Raw genomic sequence first — 21,025 nt, 5'->3', positions numbered from 1 at the left:
GCATGAAACATCCAAATGTCACTTTTGTCCCCTAATATTATTATATTATAGTTTCATTTCTTTGAATTTCAAAGATTTTCAATTTTCAAGAGTGTAACTTGAATATATAAATACCCCTGGAAATGCAAAGTCTTATCAGTTGACAACAAACTCAGCTTAAGAATTGATAGTAATATGACACAGATGGGAAAGGAAGGGAGAAGGGGAAAAGAGCACATAACCATGTCTAAGTTTTCTGAGTATTGATCATCTGGAAATTGGCTGTTGAAAAGGACCCCTTAGATCTTTGGTAAAACCCTCAAAACACTTGCTTCATGGATCAACTTACCTCACTCCAGTTGCTCACTGTCCAGTCAGATGGACACAGGACATCTCTGTTGCAGGAAATGAGAGATTTTGGCTTAAGCAGATGATGGCAGTCTTTAGCAGGAAGGGCCTGCTCATCAGAGCCCATTGTTTGAATACAAAGCACTGTTCGTTTCTTCTCTCCTTGAGGCCCACAGGTTGTTGAACAGGCCTGCCATTCTCCTGCCCACCATCTACAAAGAAATTCATAGCATTTTTTTAAAAAAAAAATCACAAAACACATCAATTTCCATATATTTAATAGAAAACAAATATGAAATACAATTATAAAAATTTGTAAAGACTTGGAAGTTTCCCAGTTTATTCTTGTGAAAAAGGATGGAATGCTAAAGGCAAGACATAGTCATTAAGGGTTTGCTATGAAATGAGAAGTTCATTAATGGAGTTCTCTAGGGATTTGCTGCTGGTTCTGTCCTACTTAGCATATTTTACAATGTGTAGGACAAAGACAGATATGATATATTTATAAAATGTGCACCCAAAACTTGGAGGAATATTGTACACAATGGATGACTGATTCAAGATCGAAAAAATCCTGATGTTAGAAAAATGGATTAAATCTAATAGTATTAAATAGCATTGGGATAAATTTAAAGTTACATGGAGTTGAAAACAAATCAACTTCAGAGTTATAAGATGGGGTAGATTTAGTTAAATATCATTTTATCTGGAGGGGAAAATATTTGATTTTTTTAGCATATTATAAGCTCAGCATGAGTTGGAGTAATAGCCAAAATAGCTTAAGTAGGCCTTCTGCTGTTTTAATGAAGATAGTCTATGAAAATGATCATTCTCCTAAACTCTGCTATGAGGAACTTCTTCCTCACAAAGAGAGCTGTCCTCAGGAAACCATGGCTTCTCCAGCACTATAAGTTTTCAAGTTCAATCTTAATGGGAGAGGAGTCAAGCTGGACACCTAGGTTATAAACTTAGAAGACAGAGGATAGTGGTGCCCTCAAGGGCAATTGGGAAATTTAGAAAGGGAGGTATTTAGGAGAAAAGATAATGAGTTCAGTTTTAGATATATTGAGATATTTATAGACATCCAGTTCAAGATGCCCAACAAGCAGTTGGAGATGTTAGATTAGAAGTCAGAAGAGAGAATAAGATTGGATAAATAAAAGAATCAGCAGAGTTGATAATAGAATTTCTGAATGCTGATGAGATCACTAAGTCCAGAGCCCTGTGGGACACCTGTAGTAAGTAGGTATGACCCAACAAAGAAGACTAAGAAGGAGCAATCAGATAGGAGGAAAACCAAGACATATCAGGGTTACAATAACCCAGAGAGAAGAGAGTATCAAGGAGAAGAGAATTATTGACTGTATCAAAGGCTGCAGAAAGGTCAAGAAAGTGAGGATAAAGAAAAGTCAATTAGATTTGGCCATAAGAGATCATCCAAAACTGTGAAGAGAGTAGTCAAGAAGAGTAAAAAGCACCTATTGTAGGCTGTCTTCTGAAGGAGTTTATCCATGAAAGAGAGAAGATATAAGCTGATTGCTTGCAGGGATGATGGCTCAACTGAGGACTCTTTGGGGACAGAGGAGACATGGGAATGCTTATAGGCAGTAGAGAAACTGTCGTATGTATCTGAAGTCATATTTGAATTCAGTATTCTTGACATCAGGTCCAGGATTATATCCACAAACCCACCAACTGTTTCATCTTCAATCTAGCATTTGTTGATTTTTCTTCTTGATCATGATAACATCAGTGGGATAGGGACTTCTGGACTCTTCACCTGTTCTCCATGTTGACTACCTTCCCTTCTTCTTTTCTTTACATTCTGTCTATTGTCCTTAAAAATATACACTGACAGCTCCACTGAGATGTGAGCAGGAAGAAAATCATAGGGTCACAGACAGAGAGCTAGAAGAGACTTAGACATTAACTGTAAGGTCACCTATCTAGAGATTCTCTGGCTGACCCCATGCTCTCCCTTCTCTGCTTTGACTATTGATCTCCCTTGGTTTCCATTATAAATCAACCAAAACTCCGATTTCTACAGTAAGCTTTCTCCAACCCCCTATTAATTCCAACCCTTTCCTTCTTTTGAATTTTTCCCCTATTTATCTTGTATACAGTTTGCTGTGTGTATAAAATTGTTTGCCTGTTGTCTTCCCCATTAGATTATAAACTCCTTGAGAGCAATGGCTGTCTTTTGCCTCTTTTTTATCCCTGATACTTAGCAATAACCTGTCACATTGTAGGCACTTAATAAAAGTTTACTGAGCTAAATTAAATTGAGTTGAAAGACATCTTGGAGGTTATTTAGTCCAACCTTATAATTTTACAAATGAGAAAACTGAGGCCCAGGGAAGTTAAAGGTTTTGCTTCTAATCAGAGTTAAAATCCAGCCTTGGATATTTATATTAGCTGTATAACTCTGGGCAACTGTCATAATATTTTTCAGCCTCAGTTTCCTTCTCTTTTTAAAATGGGGACAATAATTGAATTTACTTTATAAAACTGTTGTGAGGATCATTTGAGAAAACAAGAAAAGTGCTTCACATATCTTGAAGGACAAATCAAATGCTAACTATTATCATTATCATCATCATTAATATTACCTGAGAGATTTACAACTTCACTATGATTTAAGACTTGGCAAAGTTTACAGGGAAACACAAGCAATGCCTCCAAAAATGTAGTCATTTTTTTAAGTCAGGGCTTTTTGAAAAAATTTTGCTTTGAAGGGTTAAAATTTCTTGGCAAATGAGATCACTTGCATTTCTCTTGGTGTTGGAAAGTCTGGGTGCCACACACTGACAAAAATTAATATTTGGAACTGAATGATGTGAAGCTAAACTAATATCTCCTTTACTAATTTAATTATTTTGTTCTACCTTTGACATTTTCCCAGTAGTCTAAGCACACTGCTGAATATATGAAATGTCATTCTGGTTGCTCCTTAATCTGGACTGACAACGCTTGACTTATTCAATTACTCTTTGATGGATCTTCGGCTGTGCCCCGAAGAAGTTATAATGAACCTCCTTGTTTTCTCTTCTTGGAATTTCCTCCATACTGTGATGGACTCTGTACACACTTATCACTAGCTTAGAGATGAAAAATCCTCCTCTTTCTCTACACCATGAGATCTTTCTGACAGGGATAAGGAGAAAAGGAGTAGCTTTCCTGTTGCTTGCTGTCTGCCTCCCTCTCATTCTTTCTGCCTTCCACTTGACTTCCACAGCCTCTATTTCTGAAAACTTATGAAATGCTACAGGTAAAGTACTCTGAGTTTCTTTACATGCAAGACAATATATTAGGCTTTTATCAAGTTGCAGACAATTTGTGGCAAGCATAGACTGAGAAACATTTGTTGGAACAAAAACTCTCCAGCTGAAAGCAGAAAAGCTACTTTTGCACCAACACTTTGCTGAAGAATCTAATAATTGCATTTCTTAGCAAAATCCCATGGGGAGCCATTAGAGACTTGAGAAGGGATGGAAAGCCCTTGCAATGAATGGGATAGTGAACTGATTGGGGCCTGGAAGTAAATTGTCCTATTATCGTAAGGGCACCGATGAAATCATGTAACAAATTTATAGTGGACTCTTGTCAGCATGATTTTGTGATTTTCTCCAACTTGATTTAGTAGTACATGAATAGAGGCAAAAAAGACAGAGAATAGTTGAAGTAATCTAAAGCTGAGGTTAAGCAATAATCATGAAAGAATAAGGGACTTGAAGGAATAAGAGGATAAGGGACTTGAAGGAAAGGGAGGAATAAGCATTTATATAGTGCCAATTACATGCCAGCTGCTGTGCTTATCCCTTCCTTCTTTCCTTCAAGTTCCTTGACCCCTTAAATTAATATGACAATTATAAAGTTTCAAACTTTATAATATAACTGACTTACTCAGGGTCACATGGCTACATAAGATCCTGAGATCATATCTGAACTTGGGTCTTTTCTGAATCCAGTCTCAGAACTCTAGTCTACACCAGCTAGATGAGTAGAGTGGTTGTTAGTCCTTCATTTCTGAAGAGGACTACTGACATCATGGGGCTATATCCTGACTTCCTCTTATTTAGATGTAGGTGAGACAAAGTTACACAGAGGTGTCAGCCTCATTCCTTTAGTCATCCAGATTCAGTGACAGGACAAAAGCCGAGACAGTAGGTAAAGGTCTGGGATGTGCTTGACACTTTCCATGTCTGATCAAATTCTAAGCACTCCAAAGCACCTTTACAGCCATTGGAACAAATTGTACTCCTCTGCCCATTTTGCCTGAGAAAGTCTTCACCTCGTTGGGCAGATACTAACTCACTGACTGGCTCGAAACCTGTTGACTACCCTTAACCTGGTTTAACTTGCTGCTGAGACAGTTTTGCCAGGTGTGGCTGCTGCTCTGGTTTCATAGAGTCATAGGTGAGAATTGGGTGAGAGGCAGACACGATAGGTGAATGAGAAGCACTGAAAAGGGATATATGTGATGTTTGAGGAGGACTAGCACCTCTGGTATGAGTAGAGATATTTGTCCTTCATTCTCTAAGACCATGACATCAGGGAGGTGAGGTCATGATAGCACATAAATTAGATGTGAGTTGGCAGGCGGCTGTCCTAAGTCACCAGATTCACTTTCTCCTCTGGAACCATCTGGGTTCAGGGGCCAGATATGTTGTCAGGATAACTAGGGATGGTCTTGGAAGAATAATACATAACTTCAGCATAGAGGATAGTGTAAAGTTGAATGGGTTCAACAAGGAGCAGAGATAGGGAAGGGAGAAGAACACAACCATAACAGGGACAAGAACTGAGAAGTGGAAGAATTGGAAGTCACTGTGAGAATGAAAAACAGAACTTATGATCATCAGACAGAGGGAAAGCTAGAATAATAAAATATTATGATCAGGATTTCAAAAAGCATTTCAGAGTCCTTATAGGTATATGGTAACAACAATTATATACCTTCACCAGATTGTTATGAAGATTAAATCTGATAATGTATGTAAATTCTTTGCAAATCTTAATATGTTACATAACTTTTAATTATTATGCTTATTATCATTCTCAATTAAGTCTTTTTCTCAGTCCTTCTTGAGTACTGATCCTTACACCATTGACTTTCTCTTCCTGGAACTCTAAAGATGAGGACTGCCCTGCATTGTCCCCTATCTCTAGACTTACACAGCCACCAAATTAATTCCATTACTTATCATTTATCTCTGAGAATATTGTAAAAGATTCTGAATTGGTTTCTTTCCTTCCATTATTCTCCTCTCTCCAATTCATCTTTCATACTGCTGCTATATTTATCTTCACGTTAAATCACTGGCCATATTACTCCCCACTCAAAATTTATCAGTGAATTCCTATTGTTCATGGGAAAACCCCACAAACCTTAGACTGACATTTAAGATTTGTTGCAATATTGCTCTCAAAAAAACCCTTCCTAGGGATATTTACATTACTTATTTTCATTCACAAAGTTTCATCCTAACTGAACTATTACCTTTTGCTCAATCTTAGTCTCTGCCCCCTTTACTATCCCAGATATTTATTCAATGCTATTTTCTTCCATTTTCTTTCCAAAATATAAGTGCAATGTTATTTTCAATTCTGTGGTGATACAAAACTCAAAATAGGACTTTTTAAATGTAGATTGTATTTTGCATTCTTCTAGAATGTGAGATATATATTCCCTCCAAATCTGTGCTTCTTAAAATCCTCTTTCATCAAGAAAGGTCACCTCCCTTCATGAATCCCTTACTTAGACTCCCCACTTCACACACACACACACACACACACACACACACACACACACACACACACACACACACCCATCCACCCCCTTTCTCTGGGAAGCGTTCTTTACCTTCTCAAATATTCCCAGGCATTTTGACTGGGTCTTTCCTTGGCTTGAGCACATCCTACACATTTAATGGAGTATATTATATTAATTATATTATATTATTGTATTATTATTATATTATATTATATTATTATATTATATTATTCCTCAAGGGGATGGCAAACTCTTTCTCCATAGGAGCTGCATCATTTTTATTCTTGGATATATCCCTATCATTCTTTTTTTAAATTTATCTTTAGGTTTTTCTTTTCTGAAAGGCAAATGGGGTTAAGTGGCTTGGCCAAGGCCACACAGGTAATTATTAAGTGTCTGAGGCTGGATTTGAACTCAGTTACTCCTGACCCCAGGGCTGGTGCTCTATCTACTGTACCACCTAGCCACCCCTATCCCTATCAATCTTTTTTTTTTTGCAAGGCAAATGGGGTTAAGTGGCTTGCCCAAGGCCACACAGCTAGGTAATTATTAAGTGTCTGAGACTGGATTTGAACCCAGGTACTCCTGACTCCAAAGCAGGTGCTTTATCCACTGTGCCACCTAGCCGCACCCATCCCTATCAATCTTAATGGACTTGCTCATTCCATAAGTGCAATAATCAGAGACAATTGTGGGATATCTGTGATGAAGATACTTGTCAAATACTTCTCAAATTACACAAATTAATACGCAGTCTGATTCATAGTTTATTTTTTAATTGATTTTTCTTGCTGTGAACTTTTTGTACATATTGATCTGGTCTCTTCATGATTTGAGTTCCCCTCTGGGTTTCCTAGAATTTCCGAGCATTTGCCTTAGCCTGCCTGGAATTGGGCTTCCAATTCTCAACCATCTACACACCATAACGTCATTTACATGCCTCCCCACCTGAAAGGAGCTTTCACCTTTCAGTCAACTTTCTCTTTGTTGACACCAATAAAATAAATATATCTGGATAGAATTAATTAAGACCACAACTCCTTCAGTGTCCACATAAAGATCAAACAACCATCTGAACTTAGTTCTTTTAGGTGAAGTCATGAAAGACCAGATCCACTTGTTTAACTGAATTCAAACCATATCCCAAGACACTGAAAAAAAAAAACCAACTCACCAAGCATGATTTAATGTTTTGGAGCTTCAATAGACACCATTTAGAGACCCAACCTCCCTCCGATAAAGAATGAGTTTATCTGCTAATTAAATAAGTGCTTGGGCTAAGGAGAGACCTATGCAATCAAGCATGCTCAACTAATTTGTTGATCCTTGATGGCTATTTTTCCATTTCCTTGTTCAATTAATGGGTAAGGCTACTATAAGCAAGTCCCTGAGTTGGATGCTTTGGGAGGTAGGGGTGGAAATAACAAGAAGATATCCAAAATATTGCCTTGGCCCTCAAGGGTCTTTAATCTCAAAGGAGAAGTAAGACATATACTCTTTTTTTCTTTTTTTTTGGTTTTTGCAAGGCAAATGGGGTTAAGTGGCTTGCCCAAGGCCACACATCTAGGTAATTATTAAATGTCTGAGACCGGATTTGAACCCAGGTACTCCTGACTCCAAGGCCAGTGCTTTTATCCACTATGCCACCTAGCCACCCTAAGACATGTACTCTTGAATAAGCTGCACAGGCATTCAAGAGGTAGAGATTATTATAAAGGGAAAAGTAACTGGTCTTAAGAAAACCAGGAAAGTGGTAAAAATTTCAAACTTCTCAAGCCATTTTATAGTTTTGCCCTTCAGTGCTTTTGGATTTTTTTTTTAAATATCCATTTTTTTGAAGGTCAGGATATTCTAGAGGTAGAGTTAGAAATAAAATATATTTATCATATAACAAAATGACAGGTATGTGAAGTGTTGGACTTTTAAAAAAATTTTCTTTGAGCAGTTAAATGGTTTTGTTGTTAGAATTTTATCCTTGGAATCTAGAAAATCTGCATTTGAATTCTGCCTTAGACATTTATTAGCTATTTAAGTCGTTTAACATTTCTCAGCCTAAAACCTTCATCTATGAAATTTTGGGTAATAGTACTTACCTCACAGTGTTGTGAGATAAAAATTTTATCTCTAATGAGATAAAATACTAGAGTGATTTGCTAAACCTTATAGCATTGTATAAATGTTCACCACTATTCTTTTTCCTCAGAGGACCATAGTGAAATAATGTAAGAGACATAGCTATAAACAGGACTGATGAACACAGGAGCTCTAGTATTATGTAGGGTGGAGGTAGGTTTCCAGGGGCCCCAATTCCTATTTAGGATTCATAAGGATTTTTTTTATTAAAATTGCTAGAGCTTTCTTTCTCTTTACAAGGGATACAAAAAACTGATCCAATTCAAAAGACTGATCTGATTTAAAATGAGCATCTACACCCTTAATTGGAGAGCACAGTTCCATGGGAAAAGATTAAATTTCCTTGTTCCATTGATGCTCTGACAACAAGGAACTTGAAAGGAATGTAGAGAGAACAGAGTACCCACAAGATTCCTAGTTCATCAGTTTATTTTCTGATTCACTGCTTTGAAAATTTCATGACAACAGAGCCATAGAGCAACAGGCCTGGAGCCAGGAAGATTTGGGTTCAAATACTGCCTCAGATGATTATTAGCTGAATGACCTTGGTTTCTCTGAGCATAAATTCTTAATCTATAAGAAGGTGTCTAACCCCATCACACTGGATCTATGCTCTTACACAGTGGAAAGACTTGGAATGCAAAAGAACAGCAAACAGTATATCTCCCAAAGGAGCCCATCCTACTTTTAGTTTGCTCTTCTTAAAAAATAAAGCATACATTAGAGAGTCTCACAATTTCTTATGCAATCCTCTTTCTCACTAAAGGTTTATGGTTGACTGGTATTAACTTCCTAAAGAAAAATGAAGCTTAACCATTTTTTAAAATTTAAAGCTTAAAGAAAAAAGCATCTTAAAAAACGCTCAGTTCTAAGAACCAGAAGAACAACCCCTAACAACAATAACCTGGGTTGATGATCAATTTTAATGGACTTGCTCATTCCATCAGTGCAACAATCAGGCACAATTTTAGGGTATCTGTGATGGAGGATACCATTTCTGTATCCAGAGAAAGAATTGTGGAGTTTGAACAAAGACTAAAGACTATTACTTTTAATTAAAAAAAAAACACGTTATCTTGTTGTGTAATTTTGCCCTTATATTTTATGTATTTTTACTTAAGGGTATGATTCTCTCTCAACACATTCAATTTAGATCAATGTTTAACATGGAAAGAATGTAAAGACTCTTTTGTGGGAGGCTGGGGGTGGGGGGGAAGGAAGCAAGATTAGGGGAAAAAATTGTAAAATCCAAAAATAAATAAATAAATAAATGCTCAGTTCTCAGTCACTAATATTGGAGAGCAGATTATTGCTCACTGAAAGTCAGCCACAAATTCTTCTATGATAGAATAGTCATCCTAAAACAAAGAATAATATTTTTCTTTGTTATTGGTTTGATTTTCATATACATATTCTATCTTTTAAGTTCTAACATTTATGCCCTCAGTCGCTAACACAGTCTACTGTATCAAGTTCATCAAATGTTTAGTTAGGAAGATGCTGCTACTGTTAAGAGGGAGGCCATGTAAACACTGGACTTAAGAGTCAGAGGACTCAGTTTTTAATCTTTACCTATATAATAACAGTTTGGCTTTGCAAAAATCATCTAATCTCTATGGGTCTCAGTTTCCTCATCTATAAAATGAGTAAATTGGATTAGATTCTATCTAAAGCATATCTGGTTTTAATTCCTATGATCCTGAAACTGATCTTAAATTCAACTCAATGTAACAAATTTATTTTAATGAATGATCAGACACAAACAATGGAAAGACCAATTTGTTAAACATTTAGTTTGTGCAGAATACTATATTAAGAACTAAGAGAAAAAATATTCAAATAAGATACAGCCCCTCTCCTTGGGGATCTTAAAGTCTGAAGAGACAATATATGTAAAAGTCCTGGCAAACCTTAAAGTGTTTTTATAAATATTAGATATTTTTCTAATAAAGGGATATGATTCATACAGAAATGACTATAATGACAAATTAATACAGTGAGTTCATAAGAGAGATGCAAAGAAAGTACTATGTGAAGCCTGTAAGAGTTCACTTTGATTTCTGAAGAAATCCTACATCAAAGTATTAAAAGGATGGTTTGCGAATATTTAGAAAGGGAAACAATGATACTTAAAAAAAAAACAGTGCAATTTCTTCAAGAAAAGATCATTCCAGACTACTCCTTTCCTTTGGAAGATCAGTTTAATTCAATATTATATTCTATTTAAATTTCATTCATACTGGTGGACAAGATGGAGAAGACTGGGGCTGGGTAATGGTAGTTATGTGCATTTGGAATTTTTGCAGTGAGTGAACCCAAAGATTAGCCATCAATTCTACTAATGTCATTTGGATTATTTCCAGGACCTTGAACTAGTTAACTTTTTTTTAAATCAATGACTTGGGTAAAGGTATAAGTATATTGCTTGTCAAAAACATAAGGATACATTGCTGAGAGGGATGACAAAGTTAGGGTTCTAGGACATTAGGATTAGTTCAAGTGGAAAAAATGTTGGCATGGTCTTCTGGCATCTAATAAATACAATAAATTTGTTTTAATGCTGGATTAGACATGGGAATTAGGTGCCTTGAATATAATAGACATTAATAAACATTTATTGAATTTGTTCAATGGATACTATGGGACCAAATCAAGAAAGACACAATTTAATGGCATATATAATAACCATAAAGTATAAAAATCAATTTCACAAATAACAAATCTGGGAAGGCACAATCATATGAGAAAGTCCCATTGGTTTCAATAAATTGTAGGCTCCATATGAATTAAATATAGCATGGTAGCCCCCAAAACTAAATCTTGCATTTATGAAGGGAAACAAGTTGCATAAAGAGAGTTGTTCTATTGTACTCTGCCTTTTCAAGGACTCATCCTGAATACAATATTCAGATCTAAAGAGAAGATGGAACATGCCTAGAAAAGTGTGATCTGGATGATGAGAGAAGAGATAAAGCATTAAAAAGAGAGATTGAAACTACTTAGGATTTATAGTCCAGAGAAGAGAAGACTTTCATATGTAAAATGCATTAGTCTTATTTTTCCCTAACAGGTGGAACTAGAAGAAATGAATTAAAGTTGTAGAGAGGCAGAGTTGGGTTTGATGTAAGGAGAAAATTCCTAGTAATTAGCACTATCTCAAAGAGGAATGGGTTTCCTTGAGCTGGAGGTCATCAAATATTGAGTATCTACTTCTCAGGAATTATCACAGAGGGGATCACATCATCAAATATAGATTGACCCAAACAGCCTTTGAGATTCTTTCCAAAAGACTTACATGAACTGATGCAAAGTGAAGTGAACAAAACCAGGAAAAGATTGCACACAGTAACAACAATATTGTACAATAAACAGAATATAAAACAATTTCAGCAATGTCACAATCAAAGAAAATTCCAAAGGACTCATTTTAAAAAATGCAATTCACCTCCAAGGAATTATGGCTGCAGATCAAAGCATATTTATAGATAGATATAAGTGTATATGTAAAATTATTATATATACTTTTTCTTGGGTTTGTACTTCACAATATGATTAATAAAGAAATATGTTTTGCACAATTTCACATGTATAATCTATTTCAATGAGGTCGGTGGGGAAGAAGGAAGAGAATTTGGAATACAAAATTTTTAAAAATGTTAAAAATTGTTTTTATAAATCAAATGTTAAAAATTGTTGTTGTGTATAATTAAAAAATTAAAATATATTTTTTAAGTCTTATATTGTGTTACCTATATAACTTGGAGTATACCATCTAACTTCACTAAATGTGTATCTCTTCATCAATTAAGTTTTAGACTAAATAATATCCAAAGTAGTTTCATATTGTGTGATCCCAGGGATGTACTAAGGACAAAGGAATGATATAAAATGTTCTCAGAAAATTAGAGGGAACAAGATCACTTTCAACCAAGGTTAATCAGGGGAATCATCATAAAGAAAGTGATACCTAAAGTAGCCCAGAAGACTCAAATTCTTCTGGTAAGTAACTTTCCAGAAATCTCAAAGTTTTTCCTGTCACATTACTTTATGATTTAAATGCTATTTCTTAATCTTCCTCTGATGATAATGATGTTTACTTGTCCTTCATTCTTGAAGAAGACCATGGCATCAGGGAGGTGATGCCATGACAAGTACATGAACTGGATTTGAGTGAGGGGGTGCTAAGTCATCAGTCTCACTTTCTCCTCCAGACTCATCTGGGTCCAGTGGCCAGATGTGAATCAGGATGACTGGAGATGGCCCTGGATGTGAGGCAATCAGGGTTAAATGACTTACCCAAGGTCACACAGCTAGTAACTATCAAGTGTCTGAGACTGGATTTGAACTCCCATTCTCATGACTCCAAGACCAGTGCTCTATCCACTGTACCACCAAGCTGCAGAAGTGTTAAGCAGTAATATTTTTCTTTCTTTTTCCAAAGGCAATGGGGTTAAGTGACTAGCCTAATGTCACACAGTTAAATAAAAATTGAGTTTCTGAGGCCAGATTCAAACTCTGGTTCTGTCTCCAGGGCCAGTGCTCTATCCATTGTACCACTTAGATAGATGGCTTGCATTCAGGGCCATCTCTAGTCATCTTGATTCACATCTGGCCATTGGACCCAGATGGCTCTGGAGGAGAATGTGAGGCTAGTGACTTAGCACAGCCCCCTTTCATTCAAATTCAATTCATGTGCTTCTCAAGGCATTGCTTCCCTGATAGTATGATCTTCAAGAATGAAGGACAAATATCATTTTGTGATTCATACTTACCAAATAATTAAATCCAAATCACAGCCATATTCTGTTCCATCAATATATTCCACTCCCCAGAGAGACATATACAAACTGATACTATAACCATGGAAACTCCTAATTCCTTCTGTGTACTGTTTCCTGGACAGTGGGTTCTTAGGAGCTGAGACACAACCCTGAACAGACATAAACTATCTCTTTAAGTCTTATTCAGTGTTACCTGGGGGGACAATCCCTTTCATAGCATTTCTTTTGCCTCCCACTGGGCTGGGTTTCAGGGTCACAGAAGGTAGCTCTGACCACACCTTTTCCCTTCTTCATACAGCGGACAGTCTGGTGACGAATACCTAAGAAACAGGCAGAATGACTCATAATTGAAAATAACATTAAATCTGAAACATTTCTATTCAATATCTAGGAAGCAAACATGGGCAAAGCAGGTTGCCATGATTGTGGCTAATAAGAAAACTCTCTTCATTTTGTTGTTTCTACTATTAAAATCATGCCAATAATTCATTTATCTCTTTAGGCTCTACCATCCCAAAAACTCAGAGGCTTCTTCAGAGACAGAGATGATGCTGCTGACTCACTGGTCACTGCATTCTGAGATGATATTTTTTAAATCATCTATATCTAAATAGCAGCTTTCTATGCTTTTTTGAAGTTGAGTTCTGCTCTTGGGGTATATGGAGTATAATCCCAAGCTTTTGGGACTTGTATACACTTTGAATTATTTTTCCAACAGTTATGGTAGATTTGTGTTGACCATCTATATTCTCTTATTTGATACCTCTTGAGGTTAGTGGCAAACATCTCTTATGATGACTGGTTGAGGCTAGATGTGCAGTCTGTGTCCAGGCTAAAAAGCAAATATTTTTAGCTCATAAATCAATCACATCATTAACGCTGCTTTAGTTATCTCTTTACTCTTTATTTTATTATTATTAGTTTTTTAGCTTTCTCTTTCTCTTCATCACCACTCTCACAACAACCAGCTACTGAGTGTCTGTTAGTACAGAAGCTACTATGGGTATTATTAAGAGGTATGAGTTAGTCCCTAACTTCAGGGAAACATAATCTAGCAATATGAAATATTGTACACTAAGAAGCCAATTTTATGTTTATAGCTATGATTTGAATCATAGAGAGGTTGCCAGCTGAAAGAGTATTCACAATGGGGGAAGAAAAGAACACATCTCAGATTCTTGACGAGCTTGAAGTGATGAAGCATATGGTACGAAGCATTGTGGAAATAAATACCTTGACTTGGAATCTAGATATTTGAGTTTGAATCTTGACTCTGATATTAATAGGGTGAAAATGATGAAGACCCTAATCCACTCTGACTTGGGGTGGATGGGATCATGATCACTAACAGAAGGAGGCAGAAATGTGTTGTTCTTGTTCTGATTCTGTTTGCTCTGCCAAGAGGAAAAGAGTCACATTTGACTCTGACCCCATTTGGGTGTTTTTTTTGCAAAGTTATTGGACTTGTTCGTCATTTCCTTCTCCAGCTCATTTTACAGATGGGGAACTGAGGTAAACAGGATGAAGTGGACCACCCAGGGTCAGACAGCTAGCAAGTATCTGAGGCAGGATTTGAACTCAGGAAGATAAGTCTTCCTGATTCCAGGTTTGTCACTCTATCCACCATGCCACCTAAGTGTCCTTGATAAATGTTTATAGATTCATTGACCCACAAAAATGCCCTTTGTATTCATTATTTAAGAACAAAAATTACTGAAAGGGTTAGCAGGACAATTCCTTCCCTCAAGTTGCTTTTAGTTCAATGGGGTAGGGATGAGGATAATATTTTTCATACCTCTTTCACAAGTTTATTGTAAAAGTATTTTGTGGACCTTAAAGGTGATTAAAATGTTAGTCTGTTACTGCTTCAATTTGATATGGAATTTCAGCTTTTCAAAAAGATAGTTTTGTGTATTTCTGGAGCAGAGCTATGATGGTGGCATGAAGCTAGCATGCTCTTGGAGCTTTTCCCTATGTTAAATAAAGCCCCTAAACAGACATTAAAGCTACAGATCCCCTCTCCCACAAAAGATCAAAATGAGTTTTCAACTGTAGACATCCTTCAAGAATCTTCAGTGAAGGTCTGTCTCTTCAGAGGGAAAAGGGTAAAGCCGTACCAGGCAAGAGAGTGGGAAAGTCAGCAGGAGGCTTCTAACCAATTAAGACAGCAGCCCAGGTCCTGGCAACTAGAAAGTAACCAAGATCCCGGCAGCTAGACAGTAGACCCACAGTGAGGGTTCCATCCCCAGATGAAGTCTGAACCCTGGATAATAGGACAGAGTTGGGAACAAACCACTGCTTAGGCAAAGCATGGACATAAAGGAGGAAACAAACCTCTGCATAAGTAATACCTGGACTGCATGAACAACATCTTGACAAGCTGAAAAGTCAGGAAATTAGAATCCTACCCTAGCCCATAAAGCTTGGGACTATACTCCATATACCCCAGGAGCAGAACTCAGCAATCAAAATGAGTATTCAAAAAGAATACTAATCACTAATCACAGAAAGCTACTATTTAGATATGGATGATAAAATGTCATCTCAAAACCATGACAAATTACCTATATGGGAAGTTTTAAAGGAGCTTATGAACTGAACTCAAATCTAAAATCTCATAGAAGAGATTAAAAAAGATTTTTAAAACTAGAGAAGAGAGAAAGAAGAAAAGTGGGGGAAAAAAATGAGAGCCATGCTGGAAAAATTATGAAAAACTGACCAAAGAAATAAATTCCTTTAAAAGTAAAAATAACCACCTGGAAAAAGAATATAACTCACCAAAAATTAAAACTGAATGATTAGAAAAGGAATGCAACTCATCTAAAAGTTAAATCAATCAACTGAAAAGGAAATGCAACTCAGCAAAAAAGTAAAAGAAACCAACTGGAAAAGGAAACACAACCCCCCCCCATTAGAACTGAACAAATAGAAACCAGTGACTCAATGAGAGAAGATTTTATCAAACAATATCAAAAGGTTGATAAAACTGAAGAAAATGTAAAGTACCTTAAACAAATTACCTGGAAAACAGATCCAAGAGAAATAATGCATGAATTATCCAGAAAGCTTAAATCAAAATGAGGGCTTACAAAATATCATTCAGGAAATTATCATGGAAAACTGTTCTAATATACTAGATTAAGAAGTTAAAACAATCCTTGAAAGAATATACAGAACACCTCCAGAAAGAGATCCCAGGATTAAAAACGCAAAGGACTATCATAGCCAAATTCCAAAACTCTTAACGGAGAAAATTGTCCCCAAAAGGCAATTCAAATACAAATGAAGCACAGTCAGAATTACATAGGACTTAATAGAATCAGAGGGCCTGGAATAAAATGTTTTGGAGGACAAAGGACTTTGAATCATAACCAAGAATTTACTACTCTGCAAAAATTCAATATATTCTGTCAGGGGAAAAGATGACTTTTCAATGAAATAGAGGACTTTCAAAATTGTCTGATTAGAAAAGACCAGAACTGACAGAAAATTCAATCTTCAAATATAAGACTCAAGAGATGCATAAAAAGATAAATGATGAGGGGGGGTAATGCTAGTCAAGAACATTAAATTATAAACATACCTACAAGGGAAGATGACACTTGTAATTCTTGAGGATTGTATTTCTCTTGGAATAATTAAAGGGTTGAATATAGTTAAAGGGATTGTACTTAGAGGATATGAGTATGGTTGGTTCTTGTTCTTTGTTACTGAAGAAAACCAAAATGACATCACCATATTTGAGACAAATTATAGTGTGTCCAACTATGGTTGATCAGTTGGATCAATATGAGCTCAGAATGGTCTACCCCAGGTGAGACACACAAACAGTCCAGGTGAACACCTAAGCTTATATATCTCATGTTTCCTTTGAGTTATTTTAATTTTCAGTGCTTTCTCTGTTGAGGGTGGTATGCTGGGCAGTCTTGTGCCAGTTTCTTCCATGCCTTACAATCAATTCTAAAGTTCTTAAGAGAGACCTTCAGGATGTCCTATTACTTAGTTAAAGGCTCTATCCATAATTAAATCAGAAGTGACCTTACTTTGCTAGATCCTTAGTTAGGGTTCTAGTACAATAGGGGCAGAAGAGGGGATTATATTTAGAAGGATTGTCATAAATAGATTTGAATGGAAGTGATCTTGCCTTAATCCATACTTTAGTTAACAAGGGTTATAGCACCATGATTGTGGTGCTAAAGGGACAGAGGGACATGAAAATATCATGAAGAGATTCTGGCTTACTGGATGCTTTGGCTACAATTGGAGAGAGTATCCTTGGGGGGTGTTGTACAAATGGTTCTTGAAATGATATGGCTTTGCATGATGCTTTGGATCATGAGGATTGTGTGTCCATGAGTACTTGAAAAGGTGGTAAGATATAAAGTGATTATAATTTAATGTGGAAAAAAATTTTCTCCTCATTTCTTTGATAGATTCTTGAATGTGTCCTTAGGGGATTCTTAAGATAAGGTTTGGATAGAGCATCTTAAGCTGAGTCCCTGCTCTCAAAGAACTCATATTGTAATGAAGGAGGTAGAACATAAAAATAGCTTATTATTTATTTATTTAGTATTTATTGATTCTCAGTGTCAAGTCAATCATTATGTAAGTAGGCCCGATCTATAACTCTATGTAATTCTATTTATTTTACTTCTAGGATTTAAGTTCCTCCCTATTGACCAAGATGCTAACCTAATCAGTGGTAATGCCAGAAACAAATTCATCAGTGTTTTATGGTTCCTGCCAAATACTGTGATGATTTCAGGGTCTATGGAGCTGCTCCTCTCCATCACTCTGACTAGCACTCTTTCAGGTTGTCATTTCTTTCCCATCTAATCTCTCTAAGACATGGATAGAGATGATGATGGCGATGATGATGATGAGGAGGAGAAGGAGGTAGAGGAGTGAGACTAAGACTGTGATTTCACCACTGTAAGGGACTCTCAGTGTGGAGACTCCCTTCATGAATGTTATTTGATAGCTCATCTGTAACTTGTAGTTTTAAAGAACTGACTTTGATTTTTGAGTTTCAAAAGTTCTGGGGTGGGGGGAGAATTTTCTTGTATTATTTCTTGCATTGTGGTGTACAGGTTTGTAAGTTTTTCCTGTTCTTCTAGGAGAGCTATAATCTTTAGTTTGTTTCTACATATCCTGTCTTTGAGATCAACATGTTTTTTAATCGTTTTCCTTTGTTATACAGTACTTACTTATAGATGCCTGAACTCACTTACAGGGTCTTGAGGCCATATTTCCTTCTGTTCTCCCTCCTATTGGTTTATCAATAAAGACCTTGAGTTTTCCTCCTTCTGAAATCATTGGCATTTGCTATCTCCCCCTCCCCCGTATTTTCACCTATTGCTCTCTTTCTGACTCCCTCCTCTCTTATGATTATTTCCCTAGGGTCTGCATGTCAAAGTGTCTCAGCACCCTCCCATGTGGTCAATTTATGATTAACCAGCCTAAATATCTTCCCCAAGTGATTTTTTTGAGTGAACAAACCTGGCCCTGGGTGAAAAGTTTTTTTCTCAAGCTTAGTGGTATAACACACAGCCTTCCTCATATAGTGAACTGCCCCATTCCCTCTGTTCCTTAGGTCAGAGTGCTTCATTTCTACCATTTCTACCATTATCTCTTTGATACTGGGAGGAGGTGGGGACCCAGGATGAAGGACTGAACTCTGTTATAAAACCAAACATAAGAATACTTTGTCTCTGTTCTGCTCTCATGCAGAGCTCTGTTAAAGCATCAAGCATTGCTGCAGCACTGGGTCTTGAAGGCTTATCACATTTGGATCTCTTTGGGACTAAAGAGTGTGGGTGTGTATGTGGGGGGGGGATCAGGTTCAGGGTTGTATTCCACTACAAGTGAGTGGATTGGGTCATCCAATTCAATCTTGAAGTCAGGAGCATAGTAGACATTTAAAAGGTTCTGAGTGAATCCAAATTAGACATTAATTCATGACATCTGTAACTTTTTTTTTGGTGACCTAGACCATAGAAACAGTTAAAGTTGTTTTATCTTTTATATAATTTCTACTTTGGAGATGTTAGAAAACTTATGAGAATCAAAGAAAATGTCTCATTTTCTATTTTATTGTTCATGTGACCCATAGGTCTTTATTATTATTTTATTAGAATGCTTTATTTTTATTATATCTACATTACAGGCAAGGAAGTTGAAGAATTATCCCTGGTAATAGGATTCAAGAGGTCTCCTGATACACTACCACTATCCCATGCTGCCTCAGGATGAAATTTTTTATTTCAGACCATTCAATAATGGTCTACAGAGCTAGTCATTGCAAGAAAATGACAAACATCTAGGGAAAATGGAATGCTTCTTTTTTCTTTCCTTCTCTTATTTTTATAAGAAGTCAAATTATTAAAAATAGGTGATCAGTCAACCAGGCTTCTTCCAATTAAACCCTCTTGTCTAGCTTATTGTGTTGTTGTTCTCTCTACAAATAAACTGCTGGTGTGATGTAGGAAAAGGTCCTTTGATAGGCACATTGAAACAGCCTGAAATCCTAGTTTTGAAAGATGAACATCTGTACATGTTTTAGACAATTTCAGTGTTTAGAGGTGTTTAGAATGTCTAAAGTCAGAAAAACAAGTATAAATCAACCAAAATAGATCTTTTTACAATGGCACAAAAGGACAATCTATTGATGATCTAAAAATATTCCTAAAAATGTCACGTTACTTAAAAGTGATGAATTTGGGAAGCTAGATGACACTAATATGTGAAAGAAAAACATCAGGAATATCTTGATATATCATAAGAACCCTTCACAAGTTTGCTAATATCACACAGGTTGCCTCTAGGCCAATTCTACTCTTTGAAAGTTCCTTTCAATCAGTTTTTTTTTAGGTTTTTTTTGCAAGGCAAACAGGGTTAAATGGCTTGCCCAAGGCCATACAGCTAGGTAATTATTAAGTGTCTGAGACTGGATTTGAACCCAGGTACTCCTGACTCCAGGGCTGGTGCTTTATCCACTATGCCACCTAGCCACCCCTAAATCAGTTTTTAAATGATCTTATCCTAATATAAATATACTTCTTAGATGCACACAAATGATTTCATGTAATTCCTACAGCAATCCTGTATGAATATGACTGCCTCCATTTTGCAGATTAAGAAATAGCTCAGAGAAATAAGAATTGGAGATATGACATTAGGCTGAACTTAGAATGGATCCAGTGCATTCCCTGGAAAATCATTTCTTTTAAAAATCAATACTTGAGGGGCATGGAGGGAGAAGGAACCAACCAAAAGATCAGGGTGAGACAGGGTGAGGATTTTTGTTGTACAATCCACAGCACAATTCTGGGTAAAAGTTCCAGGGTGAACAGGAACATTTATGGTCTTTCACAAGGAAGCTGGGAATCTGGTCTCAGCTAATGTCATACAGTACTAGCACTTGCAGCCATAGAAGATCAGGGGCCCAAGTCACAGATCCAGGGCCAAAAAGAGCAATAATCATTGTGCCCCAAAGGAGTAGATGCTCTGATTATAGTTTCAGGGCAGAGAAGAATACCTGCAGCAATTTGCAAGGAAAACGGTCTCTAGTTTCAGTAGCTACAGGAGAACAGGAGATCTTACTACAATTCTAGGACCAAAAGGGAACAAGGTCCTTTCCTGGGTAAAGACCAGAGTTACTATACTTCCTTATATCACAGGGTCTTAGAAGTACTGAAACTTACAGACCACCCCCCCCACTAATTATAAAAGCAGAAATACAAAAAACCACTCCGATAGTAGAGTCTAATTAAAACAAAATCTTAAAAGTCAAGAAATAGGCTGGAAAAATGAGAAAACAATAAAAAAAAACCTGTCCATAGAAAGCTACCATGGTGAGAAGGATGATCAAAACACAAATAGCTACAAGCAATGTCTCAAAGAAAAAGACAAGTCCAACATGAACTCTTGGAAAAGCTCAAAATTGATTTTAAAAATCAAATACAAGAGGTAGAGTGAAAACTGGAAAAAGAAATGAGAATGATACAAGAAA

At 36.5% G+C, this 21,025-nt stretch overlaps 1 protein-coding gene across 5 annotated transcripts in view; it reads right to left on the bottom strand.

Annotated features, from left to right (window-relative positions):
• Positions 1 to 21,025, bottom strand: part of ADAMTS12 (ADAM metallopeptidase with thrombospondin type 1 motif 12) — a 534,583-nt gene that overhangs the window by 77,497 nt on the left and 436,061 nt on the right. For all 5 annotated transcript variants that reach the window (XM_074208421.1, XM_074208422.1, XM_074208424.1 and 2 more), the window contains 2 exons: positions 13,208 to 13,334; positions 329 to 539 (listed from right to left, as the gene is read on the bottom strand). In XM_074208421.1, the coding sequence (XP_074064522.1) occupies positions 329 to 539; positions 13,208 to 13,334 (338 nt within the window). The remainder of the gene's footprint in view (positions 1 to 328; positions 540 to 13,207; positions 13,335 to 21,025) is intronic.

Source organism: Macrotis lagotis, chromosome X, assembly GCF_037893015.1.
Source record: "Macrotis lagotis isolate mMagLag1 chromosome X, bilby.v1.9.chrom.fasta, whole genome shotgun sequence".
In the NCBI taxonomy this organism is placed as follows: domain Eukaryota; kingdom Metazoa; phylum Chordata; class Mammalia; order Peramelemorphia; family Peramelidae; genus Macrotis; species Macrotis lagotis.
This window is presented reverse-complemented; position numbering and strand designations above follow the sequence as displayed.